Source organism: Danio aesculapii, chromosome 8 (genome assembly GCF_903798145.1).
Source record: "Danio aesculapii chromosome 8, fDanAes4.1, whole genome shotgun sequence".
Classification (NCBI taxonomy): domain Eukaryota; kingdom Metazoa; phylum Chordata; class Actinopteri; order Cypriniformes; family Danionidae; genus Danio; species Danio aesculapii.
Genome location: NC_079442.1, coordinates 33,879,394 through 33,898,799, shown reverse-complemented (window position 1 = coordinate 33,898,799; position 19,406 = coordinate 33,879,394). Strand labels below are relative to the sequence as shown.

The window sequence follows — 19,406 nt, the reverse complement described above, 5'->3', positions numbered from 1 at the left end:
AAGAATTTTGTTATTTCAGCTCATTTTAATTAAGTAGTTTGAACAAGCAAATATTTTTAGCTTGTAGCTTGCTTTTTACACAAATTTGTGCAGATATCCTAATAAAATAATTTCCAGTAATATGATTACTTACTCATTTTATTTAATTAATTTACTTGAGTGTAGTTAAATAGCCAAGTGAAGCAAAATGTTAATACAAATTAAAAAGTAATTAGTGATGAATGTCTGTTTTGCTAGAAAACATTTAATGTTAATCTGGGTGTTTAAAACCTAAATTTTAGACCATAAAAAGTCTTAAATACACTGAAATATTGTGCTGTAGGTCTTAAATCGTTTTAAACAGGTCTTAATTTAGCTTTTTCTTAAAGCTACTCAATTTGGCCTGACATTCATCCAATGACCAACAATACATCTCTATAAAACCTTATTTTTTATATTAAAGTTTTATATTGCAAAGACATACAATTCACAACAGCTTTTAAACATTTTACAGCAAATTCCCCAAATTAAATTCTCTAATCAAGAAAAAAAACTAAAAACAATTAAACGATACCTCATGATCATAATTAAAAATATCAATCATAAAAATCATAAATCCTGTGGTAGTCTAAATATTGATTCTTAATGGTCTTAAGTGTCTTAAATTTGACTTTATAAAAGTTGCAGAAACCCTATTAATTCCCAAAACTGATAATTAATCATTTATAATTAAAATTAGCAAAAAGTGATAACAAAATATATGATAGTTTAAATGTGTGCTGATAAATCATGCTACACTTAAAAGGCTACAGTAAATAAATATCTCACAATGTAATGTTTGTTTTACAATATTTTAACACTGTGTAAACAGTTGTATATCTATGGTGTTTATACAGATGCTTGGCAATTATTGTTATAATTTTAAAGCAGATTTACTTCACAAGCATTCAGAGAATTGTTAACTGGAGACTCACTCTGATTGGATCATTTGAATTAATAAGTCACTGACTTGAAAGACTGTTTGGTGTGATTTGTGCAAAGATTTAACAGCTTAACTTTTTACCCCATTTTATGAAATGTAGCAATTTTCTTTAGCAACTTCCACTGGAAAATGATTGGCAATACAGAGTTTCTGTCTGCGGAGGGGGGAGAGGATGACTCGACAGACAGGCCTTGAATTCTTGAACTATCCTGGACTTTCATTTGTGGTACAGAATTGATAAGAAATTTTGCAATGTGTTTGTTTTGTGTGTGTCTGTGTGTTCATCAGCGATTTGTGAAATATACAAAAACTGTGAGTGGTTTTGTTTTTGCTCATTCTAACTACCACTTCCTACAAATGTAGTTTCACAGAAAAGATCAAGTTCACAGTTTTTTAATAGTCAACGACTCTTGTCACATACACATATAGACTAATATTTGTCTACAAGTTCGTAAACATTGCCTGATTTTTTTTTCTTTTTTAATATGGACCATTTACTCAATGCATCTTCAGAAAAATTCATTCTTCTTTTTATTTACTGCTTGACATTGTCATATGGTAAGTAGGTTATGCTCTACTTTAAATGCTTGTTTTTAAACACTTTTGATTTGCGTGTTGCTGTCTGGTCAAAAGTTTGGGGTCTGTTTTTTTTTTTTTTCTTTTTTTTTTTCTTTTAAGAAAATTATTCTGTTCATCAAGACAGCATTTATTAAATGTAAAAAGAATTGTTAAATACTTAAATATTTATTTATTACTTATTGTGTGTATTTTCAAGTGAAATTATTACTCCAGTCATCATTGCTTTTATTACTATTATCATTAATAATAATAATCTTATTAATATTATTATTAATATAAGAGTGATTTCTAAAGGATCACACGACTCTGAAGACAGGAGTAATGAAGCTGAAAATTCATTAAAATCACTGGAATATATTATTATAAATTATAAATTAAATGATAAATAAATGATATAATAATAAATAAAATGATAAAAAAAAACTACTTTTGAGCAGTTATTTTATAGTGCAATAACATTTCACAATTGTACAATTTGTACTGTATTTTTTGATGAAAAAAATGCAGCCTTGGTTAGCAGTAGAAGCTTATTTTAAAACATTTAAAAACCTTACTGACACCAAACTTTTGACCAGTAGTGAATGTAGAAAACATCACAGAGATTCTAATGGTTTCCACTGCAAACATTACAAATCATACATTTTTTTTTCTTTAAATAATTAAAACCATTACATTGGGTTCCTAGTGTGTGTCCCAGAATCTAGTGATTTACTTGTCACCAAATGTAACAGATTACCAGTTAAGAGTCACATGGGTCATTGCAGTTTCCATTAAACCATAATACAATTATTATTTGAAAACAACATGGAAAATGTTGTTTTTGATGGTTATACTGTAAATTTTGCTGTCAATTTTGTGTGAACTATCTCTTTAAACTTAAGAGGCTATTTTGAATTGCAGTAATGTTTCACAAAATTACTGTTTTAAATAGTAGCATTGACAGCTTTTTAGTTTTAACTAGTTTTGAAATTACTGTAGGAGCATGAGATTTGTTCTTTGTGATGGTTTTTCATCGGTTTCATGGAGAAATTATTTTAAGACTCAGATCAAATACTTCAGAAAGCTTCATTTTTTTCTTAAAACGTGTTTTAAAGGAACAAACTGCCAGGTGATCTTTGATGATTGTCCGAATCACCGCTGTCAGAATGGAGCCACCTGCATAGATGGAGTGAACACCTACACTTGCCAGTGCCCACCTGGATGGACAGGTAAAGAAATAACCTAATTCTGTCATGTACCCCTCTTCACGAAAAAATTGTTTTCAGTTGAAACAGTTCAAAACAAAACAACATGGAAAAAATATATATTTATACAACAGTTCTGTTTGGTTCTTGAATCTGATCGGCTGATAGCCATGTGATATTCTGCAAATAACAGCACTCCTACAGCCCACATACAGCGACAAGCAGAGGACACTACAGTTTGAGAAATATTGCTACTGTTGGATAACATAATGTACCTTTGAGGCTTTTTTTAGCTGAGAATGTAGTTGTTTAGATTGCAACTATGCAGTTTATTTATAAGGATATAGTGCCTATTTTAAAATATTACAAATTTCGGAGCATCGAATCCAGTGCTTCAGCCTGTTTGAGCAGACCAAAGAAAGTGATGGTTGACGTTCCTTCACAAGATAGTGACAGAGACCGCATAAGACAGCTGAACAAATCATTATAAATCAGGTAAGTGACATTCTAAGATCTCTGTTTTGTATTTTGTAGTGCTGTATTTATACCACAAAAACTGGTAGTATTTGCTTTGCTCTGGCATTTTCGGGGTTCATCATTATGAAATCTCAAATACAACAGAGAAATACTGGCAAATGTCTGTAGACTGATGGCATTTCATGCCGTTCAGCCTTATAATCTTAAAATGTGAGCAAAATCACCTTTTTGTCATTACTTCAGACAGTATGCTAGAGAATCATTCGAATACTAGCTCTGAAGTGATGTTTGTGAACTCCGCTGTTCTGACGTCAGCTGCAGATGTGATCGAGTGGTGGAAGAAAGTTCCTAGTGGTAGTTCCTTATGCAAAAAGATTTTTGAGACTCTCCGTGTTTAATTTTCTTTTTTATGCACACTATTATGCTGCCGAACTGTTGTATAAATGCAATATCATGTGAGTAGCTGTATATCGGTACTGGTGGGGGCACTAAGGCACTCGGCCTACAGCCTTGAGCCAACGCACGCATCTGCCCGGTGCCAATATACAGCCATATTGCACTGCTACTCGTGTGACATTCCTCATATGTATATATATATATATATATATATATATATATATATATATATATATATATATATATATGATTCCTTTTAATTATTTAATCAAAGTGATCTACGTTTATTTAAGGGTTCAGTGCACACTTTGACACAAGCTAAAATGTTTGTGTTTTCAAATTTGAACTGATTTTCTTAATGTTAGCAGAAACCTCTTTAAACCTTTAAAATGTGCGATTGAAATGGTGACTCTTTTGTCTCCAGGTCAGTTTTGCACTGATGATGTGGATGAATGCAGACTGCAGCCCAACGCCTGTCAGAACGGAGGCACATGCAGTAACACACGCAACGGCTACAACTGTGTGTGTGTGAACGGCTGGAGTGGCCTGGACTGCTCTGAAAACATTGATGACTGTGCAATTGAGCCCTGCACCGCCGGCTCCACTTGCATCGACCGCGTGGCTTCCTTCGTTTGCAGGTGTCCTCCCGGCAAGACTGGTCAGTAGCTCCATGAATAAATTTACAATATTTTAGGGTGCTGTATGTAAGTGTTTGACTCTCCAAAAGCATAATAAAAAATTATATGTCTGCAAATATTTTGGAAGCATGCTAAATGAACATACTTGTATATCTGAAAAAACTTCTGTTATAAGTCAACCTATTCTCCTTTGAAAATGTGTTCCATGTTAGAATGTCTGTCTTTGTAACTCCACTCACAGCCAGTTTACACAGTTATATTTTGGCACAGACTTGGTGGAAAAGGAGGTATTTCATTTCAGTCACGAAGGCTGTCTCAATGTATGCAGGCACAGCTGAAAATACAAACTCAGACAGTAGCAGACTAGTGAGATGCAGGTTCAGAGTTCTAAAAATGCATATAAGGCGTTTTTTTAATTATTGCAAATAATATTATCTATGTAAATTCAATTCAGTTGTATTCAACTTGGCGACGTGGTGGTGCAGTGGGCTTGCCTCACAGCAAGAAGGTCGCTGCTTCGAGCCTCGGCTGGGTCAGTTGGCATTTCTGTGTGGAGTTTGCATGTTCTCAATGTGTTCGTGTGGGTTTCCTCCGGGTGCTCTGGTTTCCCCCACAAGTCCAAAGACATGCGGTATAGGTGAATTGGGTAGGCTAAATTGACCATGGTGTATGAGTGTGTGTGTGAATAAGTGTTTATGGATGTTTCCCAGTGATGGGTTGCAGCTGGAAGGGCATCCACTGTGTAAAACATGCTGGATAAGTTGGCGGTTCATTCCGCTGTGGCAACCCCAGATTAATAAAGGGACTAAGCCAAAAAGAAAATGAAATTAAATGAATGAATTCAAGTTTATTTGTTTAGCGCTTTTCACAATAATGTTTCAAAGCTGCTTTACAAAAGGAGCCTATTTTTGCATTACAATTAAATTCAGAATAGTTAAGGTCATTAGTTACTACAACTTTATTAGTTACTAATAACTTTAACTAATTAACTAGTAAATATAGCTTTTAACAGTTAAAGGGCCATGAAACACCACTCTTTCAGTTCAAGTCTACCTCAGATTTTTTTCCAAAAATGCTCTGAGATGGACATGGAGCTCTGCGGGCAGAAGGAGGAGCGGGCGTGGCCGGCAGAGCAGGGGAAAAAGAGGGGAGCAAACAACTGTTGTCTGTTGGCTCACAAAATGAGACACAAACCACGAGAAGAGCCATGATTTTATAGTTTACAAAGTTAAAATGCAAAGAAATAAACAGTAATGCCCTGCTACATTTGTTATTCATAATTTCATATAGGCATACACATAGCCAGAATTTGCTAAATCATTATAAAGATAATCAAGTTTATATAAACGCTATAAATGAGGAGGACATCTCTCCTCCTTAATCCCCGGGTCTGAATGCAGATGCACATTGGATAGCATTGCAGCAGGTCTCTTGCATGGTCTATTCTAACCATTCATACCTATTCTAACCATTCCTGCCAGTATCTGGAGGATTTTAAACGTATGGCGAACACAGCAGCACGTATATAGGCAATGTGTCTGAATGGTAACAAACTCAACTGATAAAAGACAAAGTCCGCCATTTTCCAATTCTCATACAGCTCTCCCTACAAAAATGTTTGCGGCACACAAACAGCTTTGCTGTATCAGCCCTGAAAGCATTATGGGGAAAAACATGCAACAAACACTGTGGATCATAGAAACAAACACATACGACCCTTCATGAACCGCTAAATACTGCATGACGTACGCGGCCGTGGTCTCACAGCTTGGCAGGTCTGCCTTGCCTTTGGAAAACACATGCTGTCATGAATAATTAAGAAGCAGAATCGTCTCATAGGATAAGAAACCTCCGCTATGAATAATAATGAGAAACTGACATGTCAACACTGGACAGGCAGATTTGCGCTACGTCACAGATTTTATTCCTGCCCCAAAAAGTGATTTTAAACCCGGAAGATGAAATTAGCTGACAAAAGCTCAAAAGTATCCAGTTTTCCCCACAATTAAAGCTGACAGGTGCTAACGTTGTCTTAACTGATGCTCAACACACACAAACATGTTAAAATCTTTAAAAAATACTGTAGGGTTTCTTGAACCTTTAAAGTTATTATATTTAAACATAGTTAACCTGCAGTTGTATAGTATATATAGATTCTGTCTATGTGTACATGTTCAATTAAGTGTATTTGTAAACATTAGCTGTGCAGCTTATAGTGTAAGGCTTGATTTTCAGACATGCTCACTATTATCCATGTCTATCTCTAATCTCTAATATATAAGTGTTGTCAGTATGGCAACCGGCATGTACTTGGGTTTGTCAGAGGAGGGGTTGGGTGGAAAAAACCCTCTCTAATATTTTGAATTTGGACTGCAATAGGCCTACCTAATTCAACATACCTCACCTTTAAATGTTTATTTCTATGAAAGTGTTTCTATACAGATGTGAGCTTGATTGTTTTTCATCACAATTGATCTCAAATCAGTTGTAATAAGCATATTGATTTAATTCATGTTCAAGGTTTGCTGTGTCACATTGATGATGCTTGCATCAGTAACCCTTGCAAGATAGGTGCTCATTGCGACACAAACCCCATCAATGGCAAATTCATCTGTAACTGCCCTTCAGGATACAAGGGCAGAATATGCAAGGAGGATATCGATGAGTGTGTTATCGGTGAGAAACTGTGTTTGTCTCTGTTTCTCAACATTTTTTTTGCCTGCACACACACACTTTCATATCTTTACTATCTCTCTTTTTCAATCCACCAGGGCCAAACCCATGTGAGCATGGGGGCTTATGTAAAAACACAGAGGGCTCGTTCACCTGTTACTGTGCTCCAGGTTACACCGGCCCACGTTGTGAGCATAAAATTAAAGAATGTGTCTTCAACCCCTGTCAGAATGATGCCAGGTGCTTTGTTGAGATGGGAAATTACAGCTGCATGTGCATGGCAACGGCTAAAGACGCACTGTAATCAGGTGCATGATTTGGAAACAGGTCTCATTAATAAGGTGTGCAAAAGATATGATGCATACATGCACAGCCGGTATATCACATGTCTAATCCCTAATAAAAAAAATACAGTTATTCACAAGGAGCAATTCACGTGCACAATTATTTACAGGATTTATTCAAAATACAGGGGTTTATGATAAAGTCTGATTTTGCAAATTATACTTGTGTAAATTGTCATGGATTTTCAGACTTTTTGGACAACTCTCTACTGCCTCTTGGATCGATCTACTGTAGTAAGATTAAAGAAGTTCATTTTAAAGTCCTTCCTAAATGAATCCTGCGAGAAATTTAATTTCTAAAGTTTCTGATGAATATTCAGCTCCACAGATGTTAAATATTCCTTTGCTGTCAAAGGATTTTTAAAAATTAAATCAAAGGATCTTTATCCATCTATCCATCCATCAGTCATTGTCTTCTGCTTATCCGTGGCTGGGTCTCAGAAGAGAACTCCAGAATTCCCTCTCCCCAGACAGTTTTTCCAGCTCCTCCTAGTGGTCTGAAGGTGTTCCCATGCAAGCAGAGAGGAATCCATCAATGTCCTGGATCTTCCCCAGGGCCTCCTCTCGGTGGGACAAGCCAGGAGCACCTCCCTAGGTAGGCACCCAGAAGTCATCCAAAACAGATTCCTGAGCCACCTCAACTGGTTTCTCTCAACTTGGAAGATTTTAGCAGTTTTAATGACTTAAAAATGCTGCTTATTACCAAGTCTGGTGTGTCCTTGTTCTATTTAAAAGCAAAACATAATGATAAAAATATGTGGAACAAAAATGTGGATTAACATCTTGGAGAAAAAGCATTTATGTTTACCCCGCACAGCACTCACCAGCTGGCCTCCATCTCACACACACGCTTTCATCATTTAATTATGAATTATGTTTTTAGAATAATTTAGAGTAAATTACTATAGTTATTTATAGTAAATACTGTTACTATTTATAATAATTATATCTATATATTCATACTTTCTTTTTCCTTCAGCTTAGTCCCTTATTTATCAGGGATCGCCACAGCGGAATGAACCGCCAACTATTCCAGCGTATGTTTTACGCAGCTAATGCCCTTCTAGCTGCAACCCATCACTGGGAAACACCCATACACTCTTGCACTCATTCACTAAGGGCACTTTAGTTTATTCAATTCCCCTATAGCCCATGTCTTTGGACTGTGGGGGAACCTGGAGCACTCAGAGGAAACTAACGAAAACACAGGGAGAACATGCAAACACAGAAATGCAAAGTGGACCAGCCGGGACTTGAAACAGCAACCTTTTTGCTGTGAAGCGACAGTGCTAGCCACTGAGCCATTCATTAATATGAATAAATACTGTACTAGTGTTTTTAAAATACTATAGTAAAATACTCAAATTAATATTTTGAGGTTTTTCTATCAATGGTAATACAAGAACTAATAGAAACAAATTACCAAAAACTTGTTTTCTACAACACTGGGGCATATTATATTACAATATTTGCACCACCGTTTACTAAAGTAAAACTAAGGTAGGCAACTCTAGCATTTATTGCAGTTGATCACTATAGTTAATATTACAGTATGCTGCAGCATTAACAAAGAGTTGTAAACAATACACTTTAGTTTATTAGTAATACACTATAGAAGGCCTGTTTACTACAGTATTTTCATGTCTGTGTAAATCCTACTTGTGTTCTACTTTTTTAAATACAAATAGATGGCTGAATCTCACGTAAGTGTGCAATTTTAAACATTTCAAAAAATAATTTATTCAAACTTTTTGATGAAAAGCAGCTGTATAACGCTAATTCGTTCATTTTACACACGAGGTTATATCATTTCATGCACAGCCACCAGAGTGCGCCCGACTGCAGCTCATCAACCCTGTACGCGCACTGTCTCAAACCCTTCCTGTTTTCGGGCCGGGCGCTAATTGGTTTCCGTTATTGTGCAAAGTTTTCAGCAAGACGGAAACTGGGAGAGAAAAAAAAGTGATTTTAGAGACTACAAGCCAGACGAGGTGCTAACTCTTTTTTTCCCTCGATTTTTTTTTTTTTTGTTATGCAGAGACAACGAATCGCTTACGTGCTTTCGCCCCGTTTTGTCTCGTCGTCTGCAGGAAGTGGGCACAGCCGAAAAGAGAAGCTGCCACAGTAGCGTGCATCACAAACCACAGCGCTCAGTCTCAACTCTTCACCCCTCAGCTTCTCTTTACACAGGGGGAAGTGGGAGTTTGCTGAGGCTGACCTGCTGATAAACACCATCAGGCCTTGAACTGTGCTGGAGTTTTCTTCGTAAGAATGAATGAACATCAAAGAAACCCGTGCCCATGCATCAGATTTGAGGGTGCATTTTCCTTTAAGCTGCAGTTATCCTTGAGGTTTACGGAGAATTCAGTAATGCACGCTATGCAATGCTCTTCATGCTAACTCTCGATATGCATCACTGGCACATGCAGATATTGGAGATTGGCAGTTCATGACCCAGCTGTCACCATCAGCGTTATCGACGTCCTCCCACACATAACTAAGGTTGTTATAACTCTTTCTTGCTTGAAGTATAAGTCACTTCCGTCGAGACATACATAAACTCCATAGTTTATAGATTAAGAGAGCATTGAACATTCTCCATTTTGAGGTAAAATTCTCTGTGGAGCGGCACGCCGAGCAAAAGGTGACTGTTTTGTCATCTCACGTTCACCTTCGCAGAAAACCCTTATCTGACACTGTGGGAAGCTGTCTCTTTGTGTGTGAGGAAGTGTTTGCATACTCTTGATCATATATGCTGCGTGAATTGTTTAGTGATACAGACTGGTAGATGTAGTCAGTGGCACACCATTTTTTATCTATTTTCACGCTAGTACTTTATTTACTTATGTAGCTACAGGTGTCTTTTTATTACGTACTAGTACTTTTTGTTAGCTATCAGTGCTTTTTGCTACTACTGTCTTTTGAAAAGATATCACATTAGGCTTACTACTTATTAGCAGCAAGGGTGGATTTAAACAATAAGCGAAGTAAGCAGCCGCTTAGGGCCCCCAATAAATACCTATAAGTATAAATTATTCATATAACATCGTTTTCTATCATATTTTCTATGGCGAGGGTCTAATAAAGTAAATATTAACATAATTATAAAATCTACACAAATTTGTCTTATACCCCTAATCATGGTGCAGTCCAGCAGTCAAGTCAGGTAAAGATTCAGTTTTAAAAACAATTCATTATTTTTGATTTATTCATTCTTTTTAGTTGTGAATTCATTTTAAGAAAACAAATTATTTAAAATGTAGAGTTTTCATTAAGATAAAACATGGAAAAGGAGATTCAGTGACAAAAGAAAAAAACTGCAAATTAAATAAATGAAAAAAAATGTATGAATCTACAAATGGTTTTGTTTTAGGACTGTTGGGCCCCGAGGCTGGAACTGCTTAGGGCCCCCAAATCACTAAATCCGTCCCTGATTAACGGATACTGTAATTTACTCATTTGACATTTGTTTTGTTCATTATACTGTTATTCATTAGATACTAGTGCATATTTATTTTATACTTGTACTTATTTCGATTTTGACTACTAATAATATCTGTCATTGAGATATCAGCTTTTCAGTTCTGACTAGTTTATATTCTAATTTTGAGTACACTGAAGAAAAAAAGTTGTTGAGATCAGGCAAGTGGCCAGCCTGGTTGGGGTGGTTATATCTTCTCAAAAAGTGGACCTTTTTGGAGTTATTTGCATCCTTTTCTATTTAATTGTGAGGTTTAAATACTGCATTTACAGTAAGTGACATCTTAAGCATTACTTTAAACTGGATTAGCTTGTCGGTTGGTCATCATAACCACACTTGTTGATGTTTAAATATTTCCTAAAGATTTACAATAAAGAAATATAAATAAATACACATTTTTAAAATACAAATTTATTACATCATTAGAAAACTAGCCTATTGTAATTCAACTTTTCTCTGTCAGAATTTGGCCTTTTGAATAATAGAAAATTCAAACATAATAATAATAATAATAGTGCATTTTCATATACGTTTGAATATGGATGGATAAAAATATTAGCCAAATTAGTTTTTAAATTAATTTTAATATGGGCTGGTTTTTATTGGCCATTTTTGCCTCAAGAATAAGCTCCAAAATTTAGAATAAAAGTTACATGTAAAATGTTTTCTCTAATTAAAAACAATGCAGCCGCTCAGTAGTGAAAGATGATTTCACCTACTATATGTGAGATTGTTTGTTATATTAGACTCTTGAAAAATAATTGTTTGCTTTGGCCAAAACTGATTAACTAAAGTCACACCAGGATTCCGCTTGATCTTAAAGCCTTTTTCAATGGGTTATTTTCATAATTTATTGTTAGCATAGCAGTCAAAATAGGACAAATGCGCTCATGTATGGGACCAATTCTGGACCTTTGTCAGTGAGGGGTGGGTATTTCGATTTGGCTACGGGCCTGGAATTAACATAAATTATGTACATTGGTTGCACATAATAAAGTTATGTTTATTAATCATGTGTTTTACATGTTAAATCAACATAATTCTTATATGTTCAGGCTACATAATTTAATTTTGATTAAATAACATGACTTTTATATGCTCAAACTAAATATTTTGATATGATTAAATAACAGATAGATAAAGATTAAATATTTTTATACGTTCAAACTACATAATTTGTTAATGATTAAAGAACATGATTTTTTAATGTTCTAATAACATTTTATGCTTGTTAAATTAACATGACATATTGTAATTATTAACATGATAGAATGCTATGGGCTGACTTTACTAAAATGCATTTTATATGTCTACTAAGCTACAACTATTGTACTGTGCAGGTTAAATTGGAAAAAGATAATTCATTCATTCATTTTCTTTATTATGGGATACACACATACACTCTTGCATTCACACACATACACTACGGCCAATTTCATTCATCCATTCATTTTCTTTTCGGCTTAGTCCCTTTATTAATCTTTATTTATAGACATGCAGTATAGGTGAATTGAATATGCTAAATTGGCCGTAGTATATGTGTGGGTGTATGGGTGTTTCCCAGTGTTGGGTTGTGGTTGGAAAAGCACCCGCTGCATAAAACATAAGCTGGATAGTTAATGGTTTATTAATAGTGAGAATTGTACCTTAAAGGGCACCTACTTTACCCCTCTTACAAGATGTAAGATGAGCCTTTGGTGTCTCCAGAATGTGTCTGTAAAGTTTCAGCTCAAAACACTGATCAGATTATTTATTATAGCCTCCAGGATCTGCCCTTTTTATTTTGAGGACAGTGTATTACAAATATGCTGTTTTAAAAACGTTTTAAACTCAAAAAAACGTACAGCAATCCCATGCTTTGTGGACATGTGTATGCATGTTATTATAGAAACATGGCACCTGTCAATCAGCTCGGTGGGTGGGGAAAACCACACTCCTACATCAGTTTGCGGTGGGCTTCAAAATCACTGGGATTTGGTTCTTATTTTAACGTAGGGAAATAAAAAAAAAAAGAGACTTGTAGGTTTTATATCACTCCAATATGACAGTGGACACACTATACCTACTCAAAGTTCTGTCCAAACAGCTTCCAAAAGATTATTTTTTATCATAGGTACCCTTTAAATAATAAAGCGTGGATAATAAAAGTGTCTTTTGAATAAGTACTACAATCTAATAATAAATAAGAAGGCTATATTAAACTAGTGACTGTAATAGGTGCAAGTATTTAAATACCAAGAACTACCATCCAATTATAGGTACTACTACCTACTAGTCAAAACGAAATCGCTGATATTTCACATCAACAATGTCAAATTAGTAATGTTAAATCAATGGGATTTTTTTTTTTACATTTGGTTTTAGTAACAGCAGACTAGTTACTATTGAAGTCAGCACTAATCAAATACTTTGTATATTGTAAAAGTAAAGCTTTTAATGTTCTTGAAATGACTAATGGGCTTGCCTAAAAATAAGGGGGATCAGATGAGCTCAGATTAAAATAGATTAATTGTAAAAATGCCACAGGAGAGTGAGAGAACATTTTGCCAGTGCCTCTGTCTCTCGCTCTCTTTCTACCTTCTTCCTGTCTCTCTTTTCTGTTGCCATGGTGGCAGGGGTGCGTGACAGTCATGTGAAAACGAAGCCGATTAGATTAAAATACTTGGTGTGATCAGGGGTCGGGGATATTGCACATGTACTAAACACCATGAACTGATTGTGCACACAGACACACACATGCGCACCGTGTTAGTAAATTTAGCGACATGTGTGAACAAGTGACACTTTTTGGAATGGATTTGGAGAGAACTAGTTATTGTCAAATATAGAACAACAACCTAATGTTGTGTTTTTTTAGGCAAGGCAAGTTTATTTATATCGCACATTTCATACACAATGGTCATTCAAAGTGCTTTACACAAACAAGAATAAAAGTATAAGAAATAAAAACAGATACAAATGTATTAAAGAGCCCCTATTATGGGTTTTTGAAATAGACCTTCTATGCTGTGTGTAGCACGACACTAAGTGAGCGAAAACATCCTGCTGAGGTTTAAATCTGAAAGTGCACCGTGTTTAAAACTATTGATTCTTTAACGAAATAGTCGACTCAGAGTCGAATAAATGAATCCAATTGGGTTTGGATCTTTGGAACACAGTACATCACCAAATATGAAGTGCCGGTTCCAGTAAAACATGAACGCGCCTTTCGCTTCAGACTCTAGCGTAGTGCAGGGGGATCACGGGACTGATCATGACGCGAAGATGACGATCACTGACAGATGGAGATTTGGGGGAATAAAGGGTTAAAGTTCATTTTCACAACAATACCACAGTATAGCCAAACTAGTGCTGTTTGTTTTTTTTTTGTTGTTTTTTTTAATAACCTACGCTGCAACGAGGGACTCGTCGGCCGTCTGCTATTGAAGGAGCAGCAGAGACTATCATGTATGGGACATTGTCAGACTTTAACAGAGACTTTGTCAGTAACTGTTACAGTTCATATGGACCAGTTTCTTCTTCCTCCGGATCCTAACATGTAAGTAAGTGTATTTAAAATTGTTGTTGCGTTCTCTGTAGTTTGCAAAATATGTAATTAATTGTGTGTTATAACTTGTAATCGGTCCATGTAGCTTGTAATGACTTCTCTTTTATAGATCAGTGCTTTTACTTGATCTCTCAGGTTAAATCTTTATGGGGCTATTCAAATATTGTGTCCAAAACCACGTGTTTCTTCCCTTACAGATTTAAATGTGTTTCTGAACTCGTAATCCCTTGCCGTTTGTCGATGCTATGGCCACCATTAGCTGTTCCTACACACTTTTGCCACTGTGTGGATTAATACTGAATGTGTGTCGTTATTGCTTGGGGTTAGGTTTAGGAGTAGAGTAATATGCTGGTGTTTAACTTCATTGCTTTAATGCACACCTGCATTGGGCTCACAAATATACTCTGTGGTTTTTCATAGCCTTGGTGGGCTTTTATTTTATGTTTGCAACTGCCTAGCAACCACTCAGAACACCTTAGCTACCACCTAGCAACACCTTAGTCACCACCTAGCAACACCTTAGCAACCACCTAGCTATCAATCATAACACCCTAGCAACACCTTATCAACCACCTAGCAACACCTTAGCAATGACCTAGCAACTCCTTGGCAACCGCCTAGCAACCACTCAGAAGACCCTAGCAACACCTTAGCAACAGCCTAGAAGACCTTAGCAACTGCCTAGCAACGCCTTGGCAACCACCCAGCAGCCACCTAGCAACACCTTAGCACTCACATAAAACACCCTAGCCATGCCTTAGCAACTACTCATAACACCTTAGCAACTGCCTAGCAACGCCTTAACAACCAGTCAAAACACCCTAGCAACACCTTAGCAACCACTCGGAACACCCTAACAACTGCCTAGCAACATCTAAGCAACCACTCAGAACACCCTAGCAACCATCCAGAACACCTTAGCAACCACTCAGAACCCCCTATCAACAGTCTAGCAAGAAACAAGCCAATCCATACTAGAAACATGCTAACCTAAGTAGTTAAAACTGTTTCTTAAAAACACCTTGAGTTATTTCAACTTTAAAACTACTTCAAATGTTCAGACTAGGCTTTCTCGAGCCACCATAAAGTTTGTCTATGAACTTTACTTTTCTAGTTCCATCTAACATCTCATTATCCGCATGAGAACTGTTTGTCAATCCGTTCTCATCTGTTACCCAGTGACACTTTACCCATCATAAATCAAAGCACAGCATCAACACAGCACCGCTCTCACACAATGACTGGATTTACACCCATATTACAATTGTTGTTGCCATCTTTTTCACGATATGCCTTGAATCTGAACACACCAGGCTTCCTCTTTCTCTTGCTTACTGTTCAAATTGACTGTGTGATTTGACTTTTCATCATCAGCTCTCCTGCTGTCTTGTCTCTCCTCCTGTTTCTCCTCTCTCACGGTCTCTCGATTCGCACCGCAGAGCCAGAGCAGCTGTACTCCAGTCTACAGGGGTCATAAAAACCAGGGACGAAAGAGGAAGTTCTGAAGGAGCTTGTGAATTATTGCCCCCCAACGTACACAAGGGGGCCTGGGAACTGCCCTCCTCCTTCACCAGGCTAAAGCTTGATGCCCCTTCACCCTGTGTGTACACAATCTCCATTACATACACTAAAGGGACTGACCCTTATACAGAGGTCACGCTAAACTTCATATGTACTGCTCATCAGCCATATGGGAGCGTGGACTAATGTGTTGCTAATTGGGTTAGGGCTAGTTCAGTAATTCTCTGGTTGACTAGGTTTTGAAGAATGTTTCATGTTCATTCAGGAACCATAGAGCAAATTTCTTTATTGTTTCTTCAGTACTTTTGACTTTTTTGAAAAACCATTGAATTGTTTTTGAGAGCTTTGTCCATGTGGCATTTACAATATGATTTAGCAGTAGTTTACAGTTGATTTACTTAATATTACTGTAAAATTATAGTTACATATAAGATTACTCCACTTTAAATTTTCTGCTGTGGAATTACAGAGCAAATTTTAAAGGGATAAGTCAACCAATGTAACTTGAGGATGCTGGACAATGGAGTTGAGGATCCATGTGCAGTACTTCATTACACAGGGAATGGTCAGGCAGGCAATGGTCACACTCAGGAGCAAACAGGAACATACAGGGAAATCCAGAAGCATAATAGATAACAGGCATGATAGAGAAATTAAAGAGTATGTCATTACCCATGTTAATATTGGTGATCGAACAGCAGGATGCAATGCCCAACTGGCCATGAGAGAAACGGTAAAGCTACTTCAGTTTGCTTATCTATAGAAGAAGTGTATAATTTTGGAACAAGATCCATATGTTGATGTTATCTTGACCTTCCCACAATGACTAGGAAAGCCTGGGTGAGACTACCAAAGGAGTTGAAATAATATGGTCCCCCATAAGGTCAAAGTGGGAGGCGGGAACAGATTAATGGGAAAAGTTTTCGTTCTCTTAAATAAAATGAGGAGAGAAGATGATCCCAAGAGTCAAATATTTGGTAGAAGAGGACAAAAAATTATCCAATCACCTCAAACTCTCAAAGAAGAAGAAGTTGGAAAAAATATCATTGAAAAAAGATGTGAGAAAAACAACTAAGCCACTGACTAAGATGTGTAAAGCCAATTTGATAGCCTTTATGACCCAATGGGTCTTACCACACCTGCTAAGCAAAGTATGCCATTTAGAAAAACATTTCAGGAGGCTGGTAGCAGATGTCTAACTTGAGACACTTGGCGCGATCTATTATCCAAAATGTACAATCCACACTCCAAAATTTCAGGGTGGAAGCCATTCAACTCTTTGAAGAATATGACTGCCTCATCCAAATTGACTTTCATAGAAACCAGTCATCTTGATTGGGAGACCATAGGTTTTGTGATGGAAAGAAAAAGAGCTATGGAGCTGCGATGTACTTCAGGAGGGAGACAGAATTGGGTATTCAAGTCCATTTGGTTGAGTTCAAAGCAAAACTGTTACCATTAGAATAAAAAAGAGAAGCAGTCAAAGCTGAAGTATGTGGTGAATACTTTGTGGCATGACTGAGAAAATAGATTGAAAACCTTAGTGAAATAGAGATTGGTTGATGTTCCATCTACTAGAGAGCCAAATTGTGCGAGGAGCAATCCAAAGAGATAGTTATGTGTACCAAACCTTTTTTGTGAACAAGATTGGAGAAATTCAAATAAACGCGGGTCTGTTGAAGACTGGTGATGGATCCCAGAGGACCTGAACATGGCTGATATCATAATAAGGGGAGCAAATCCAGAGGATCTCCAAAAAGATTAAGTGTAGCATTCATGTAGCCTGTAGAACAGTGGACAAATCAGACAGGTAAGTTGCTACATATGTTAAAGAGAGCATAGACAAGCTCCAAAGAAAGTAATTTTCTGCAGCACTCACCATTTAACGCATTGTCAAAGTAAAAAAGAAAAAGCTCAGAGTTGTGCAATGAGAAAAGACTCAAATGGGAAAGCACTTGGAACTGGAACTGGAATGAAGAAAACCAGCTAGAGCAGTTCTGCAATAACAAAGATTTTTGATTCCAGAACGTTCAATAGTTTACAAAGCTAGTCAGAGAAATGGCTTGGATATGAAGAGCTGCAAAGAAATGGAAGATTTTTCCCAAAATATGTGAAGTTCAGAGATCCAAGAAAGCTGTGGTCTAACAATAATAATAATTTTATGAGAGCCAGAACTGCTCTGAAGGAACTCTACTTGTTTTTGAACCAGCTGCAGTGGTCAGATCTTGAGAATGAGCTTTTCCAAATGGGAATGGACCTGCACGATCAGCTGTTTTTATTGTGAAGCTGGCTTTGCATAACTGGAGAGGAGATAGAATTTTTAAATACAGTGAATTCCAAATATTTTTACATGCAACATTATGCTCGTGCAGGGCCCATGCTTGCTTTTTTGCAGGCACATTATGATATGGCCAGCCGTCACCAAATCTAAACAGGCCCAGTGTTGGCTAGCCCAGGTATGGCCCACAGCTTCGGACTCACTATGGGCTCTGTATGAGTAGCCCACACTAGCAAACAGCCCACATTAATCCCATGAAGGCCTACACTTTCATAAATAAAGGTACGAGAGCTGTCACTGTGGTCGTCCCTTTTCAAAAGGTACGCATTTGTACCTAGCAGGTCAGTATTAATACCTCAAGGGTACAGATTAGTACCTAAAAAGTACAAACTTAAAACTCTTTTAAATACTTTTGAGGTACCAATATGGACCCTTTAAGTAAAAATGTGTATCTTTTGAAAAGGTTCCACCACAGTGACAACTCTCGTACCTTTATTTCTGAGAGTGTAGTGTGGGCCAGCCTGTTCAGGCCTAGAGTAGGCTGTGAGCACAGGGCCCTTGAGTTTTGCTTAATAGCAAAATTTCTGGATTGTGGAGTTTCTTCTGTCTGGACTTTTCCAAAATATTCTTGCAAGGATGTGTATTATCACTGTTTCGGATTGTGTTTTGGATTGTGTATACACTGTTGGACTATCACCTTTTTACAGAACACTTTGATTTTTGGCCCATTGAGCTGTATGCTTTCAACAGACTGGGTGTCTTGTTTTATTGTGTAGTTTTAAAGCTCACTGAATGTTTGTGAATGCACCTTTCCTACCACAGTTATTATTGCATCTTTCTATTATAACACTTATAAACATCTCACCCAACTTAAAATGTGTTACCTGTTATTACCTGCTGTTGAGGCTGAACATTACAATCGGATTAACTGGTCCTCATAAATAAATATTGGCATTATGGAAACAAATAAACCCAGATGTGCAATGACTCAACTGAAAAGTATTTATACTGAGACAGATTTATTGTTGTATATTATAATGCAGGGCCTGTGTGAACTATATAAGGTTGCCCATATAGGGCCAATGTGGGCCAGATGAGGGCTTCCTCAGGGCAAGCACTAATGCCTGTTTCCACTGAGTGGTACGGTATGGTTCGTTACACTTTTATGGCATTTCCACTGTCAAAAGGTACCTAAAAGCGCACCGTACCATACCACTTTTTGGGTACCCTTCGCAAAGGGTACCTAGCACAACAAAAGAATACCAGGAGGCGGAGCTAGATGCGCATGAACAGCCACAAAGCCAAGAAGGAGAATCTGCCCTGTGTC

At 36.9% G+C, this 19,406-nt stretch overlaps 1 protein-coding gene and 1 long non-coding RNA gene across 2 annotated transcripts; both read left to right on the top strand.

The window, feature by feature from the left end:
• Positions 1–1,233: 1,233 nt before the first annotated feature.
• Positions 1,234–7,642, top strand: si:ch73-281k2.5 (neurogenic locus notch homolog protein 2). Its single transcript, XM_056463789.1, has 5 exons — positions 1,234–1,519; positions 2,635–2,748; positions 4,022–4,255; positions 6,756–6,911; positions 7,007–7,642. The coding sequence occupies exons 1-5, from the start codon at positions 1,447–1,449 to the stop codon at positions 7,210–7,212; spliced, it is 783 nt and encodes a 260-aa protein (XP_056319764.1). The 5' UTR covers positions 1,234–1,446; the 3' UTR covers positions 7,213–7,642.
• A 1,351-nt stretch (positions 7,643–8,993) lies between these two features.
• On the top strand, positions 8,994–10,065 carry LOC130233648 (uncharacterized). The gene is made up of 2 exons (XR_008838227.1): positions 8,994–9,243; positions 9,343–10,065. It is a non-coding gene; the product is annotated as an uncharacterized LOC130233648 (long non-coding RNA).
• The last annotated feature ends 9,341 nt before the right edge of the window (positions 10,066–19,406 follow it).

Bases quoted from the DNA above. Each gene is read 5' to 3' on its own strand.
- si:ch73-281k2.5 (XM_056463789.1), top strand. From the start codon at position 1,447: ATGGACCATTTACTCAATGCATCTTCAGAAAAATTCATTCTTCTTTTT. The intron at 4,256-6,755 runs GTCAGTAGCTCC...TTCATGTTCAAG, and splicing joins GTGTCCTCCCGGCAAGACTG to GTTTGCTGTGTCACATTGAT. The intron at 6,912-7,006 runs GTGAGAAACTGT...TCAATCCACCAG, and splicing joins TATCGATGAGTGTGTTATCG to GGCCAAACCCATGTGAGCAT.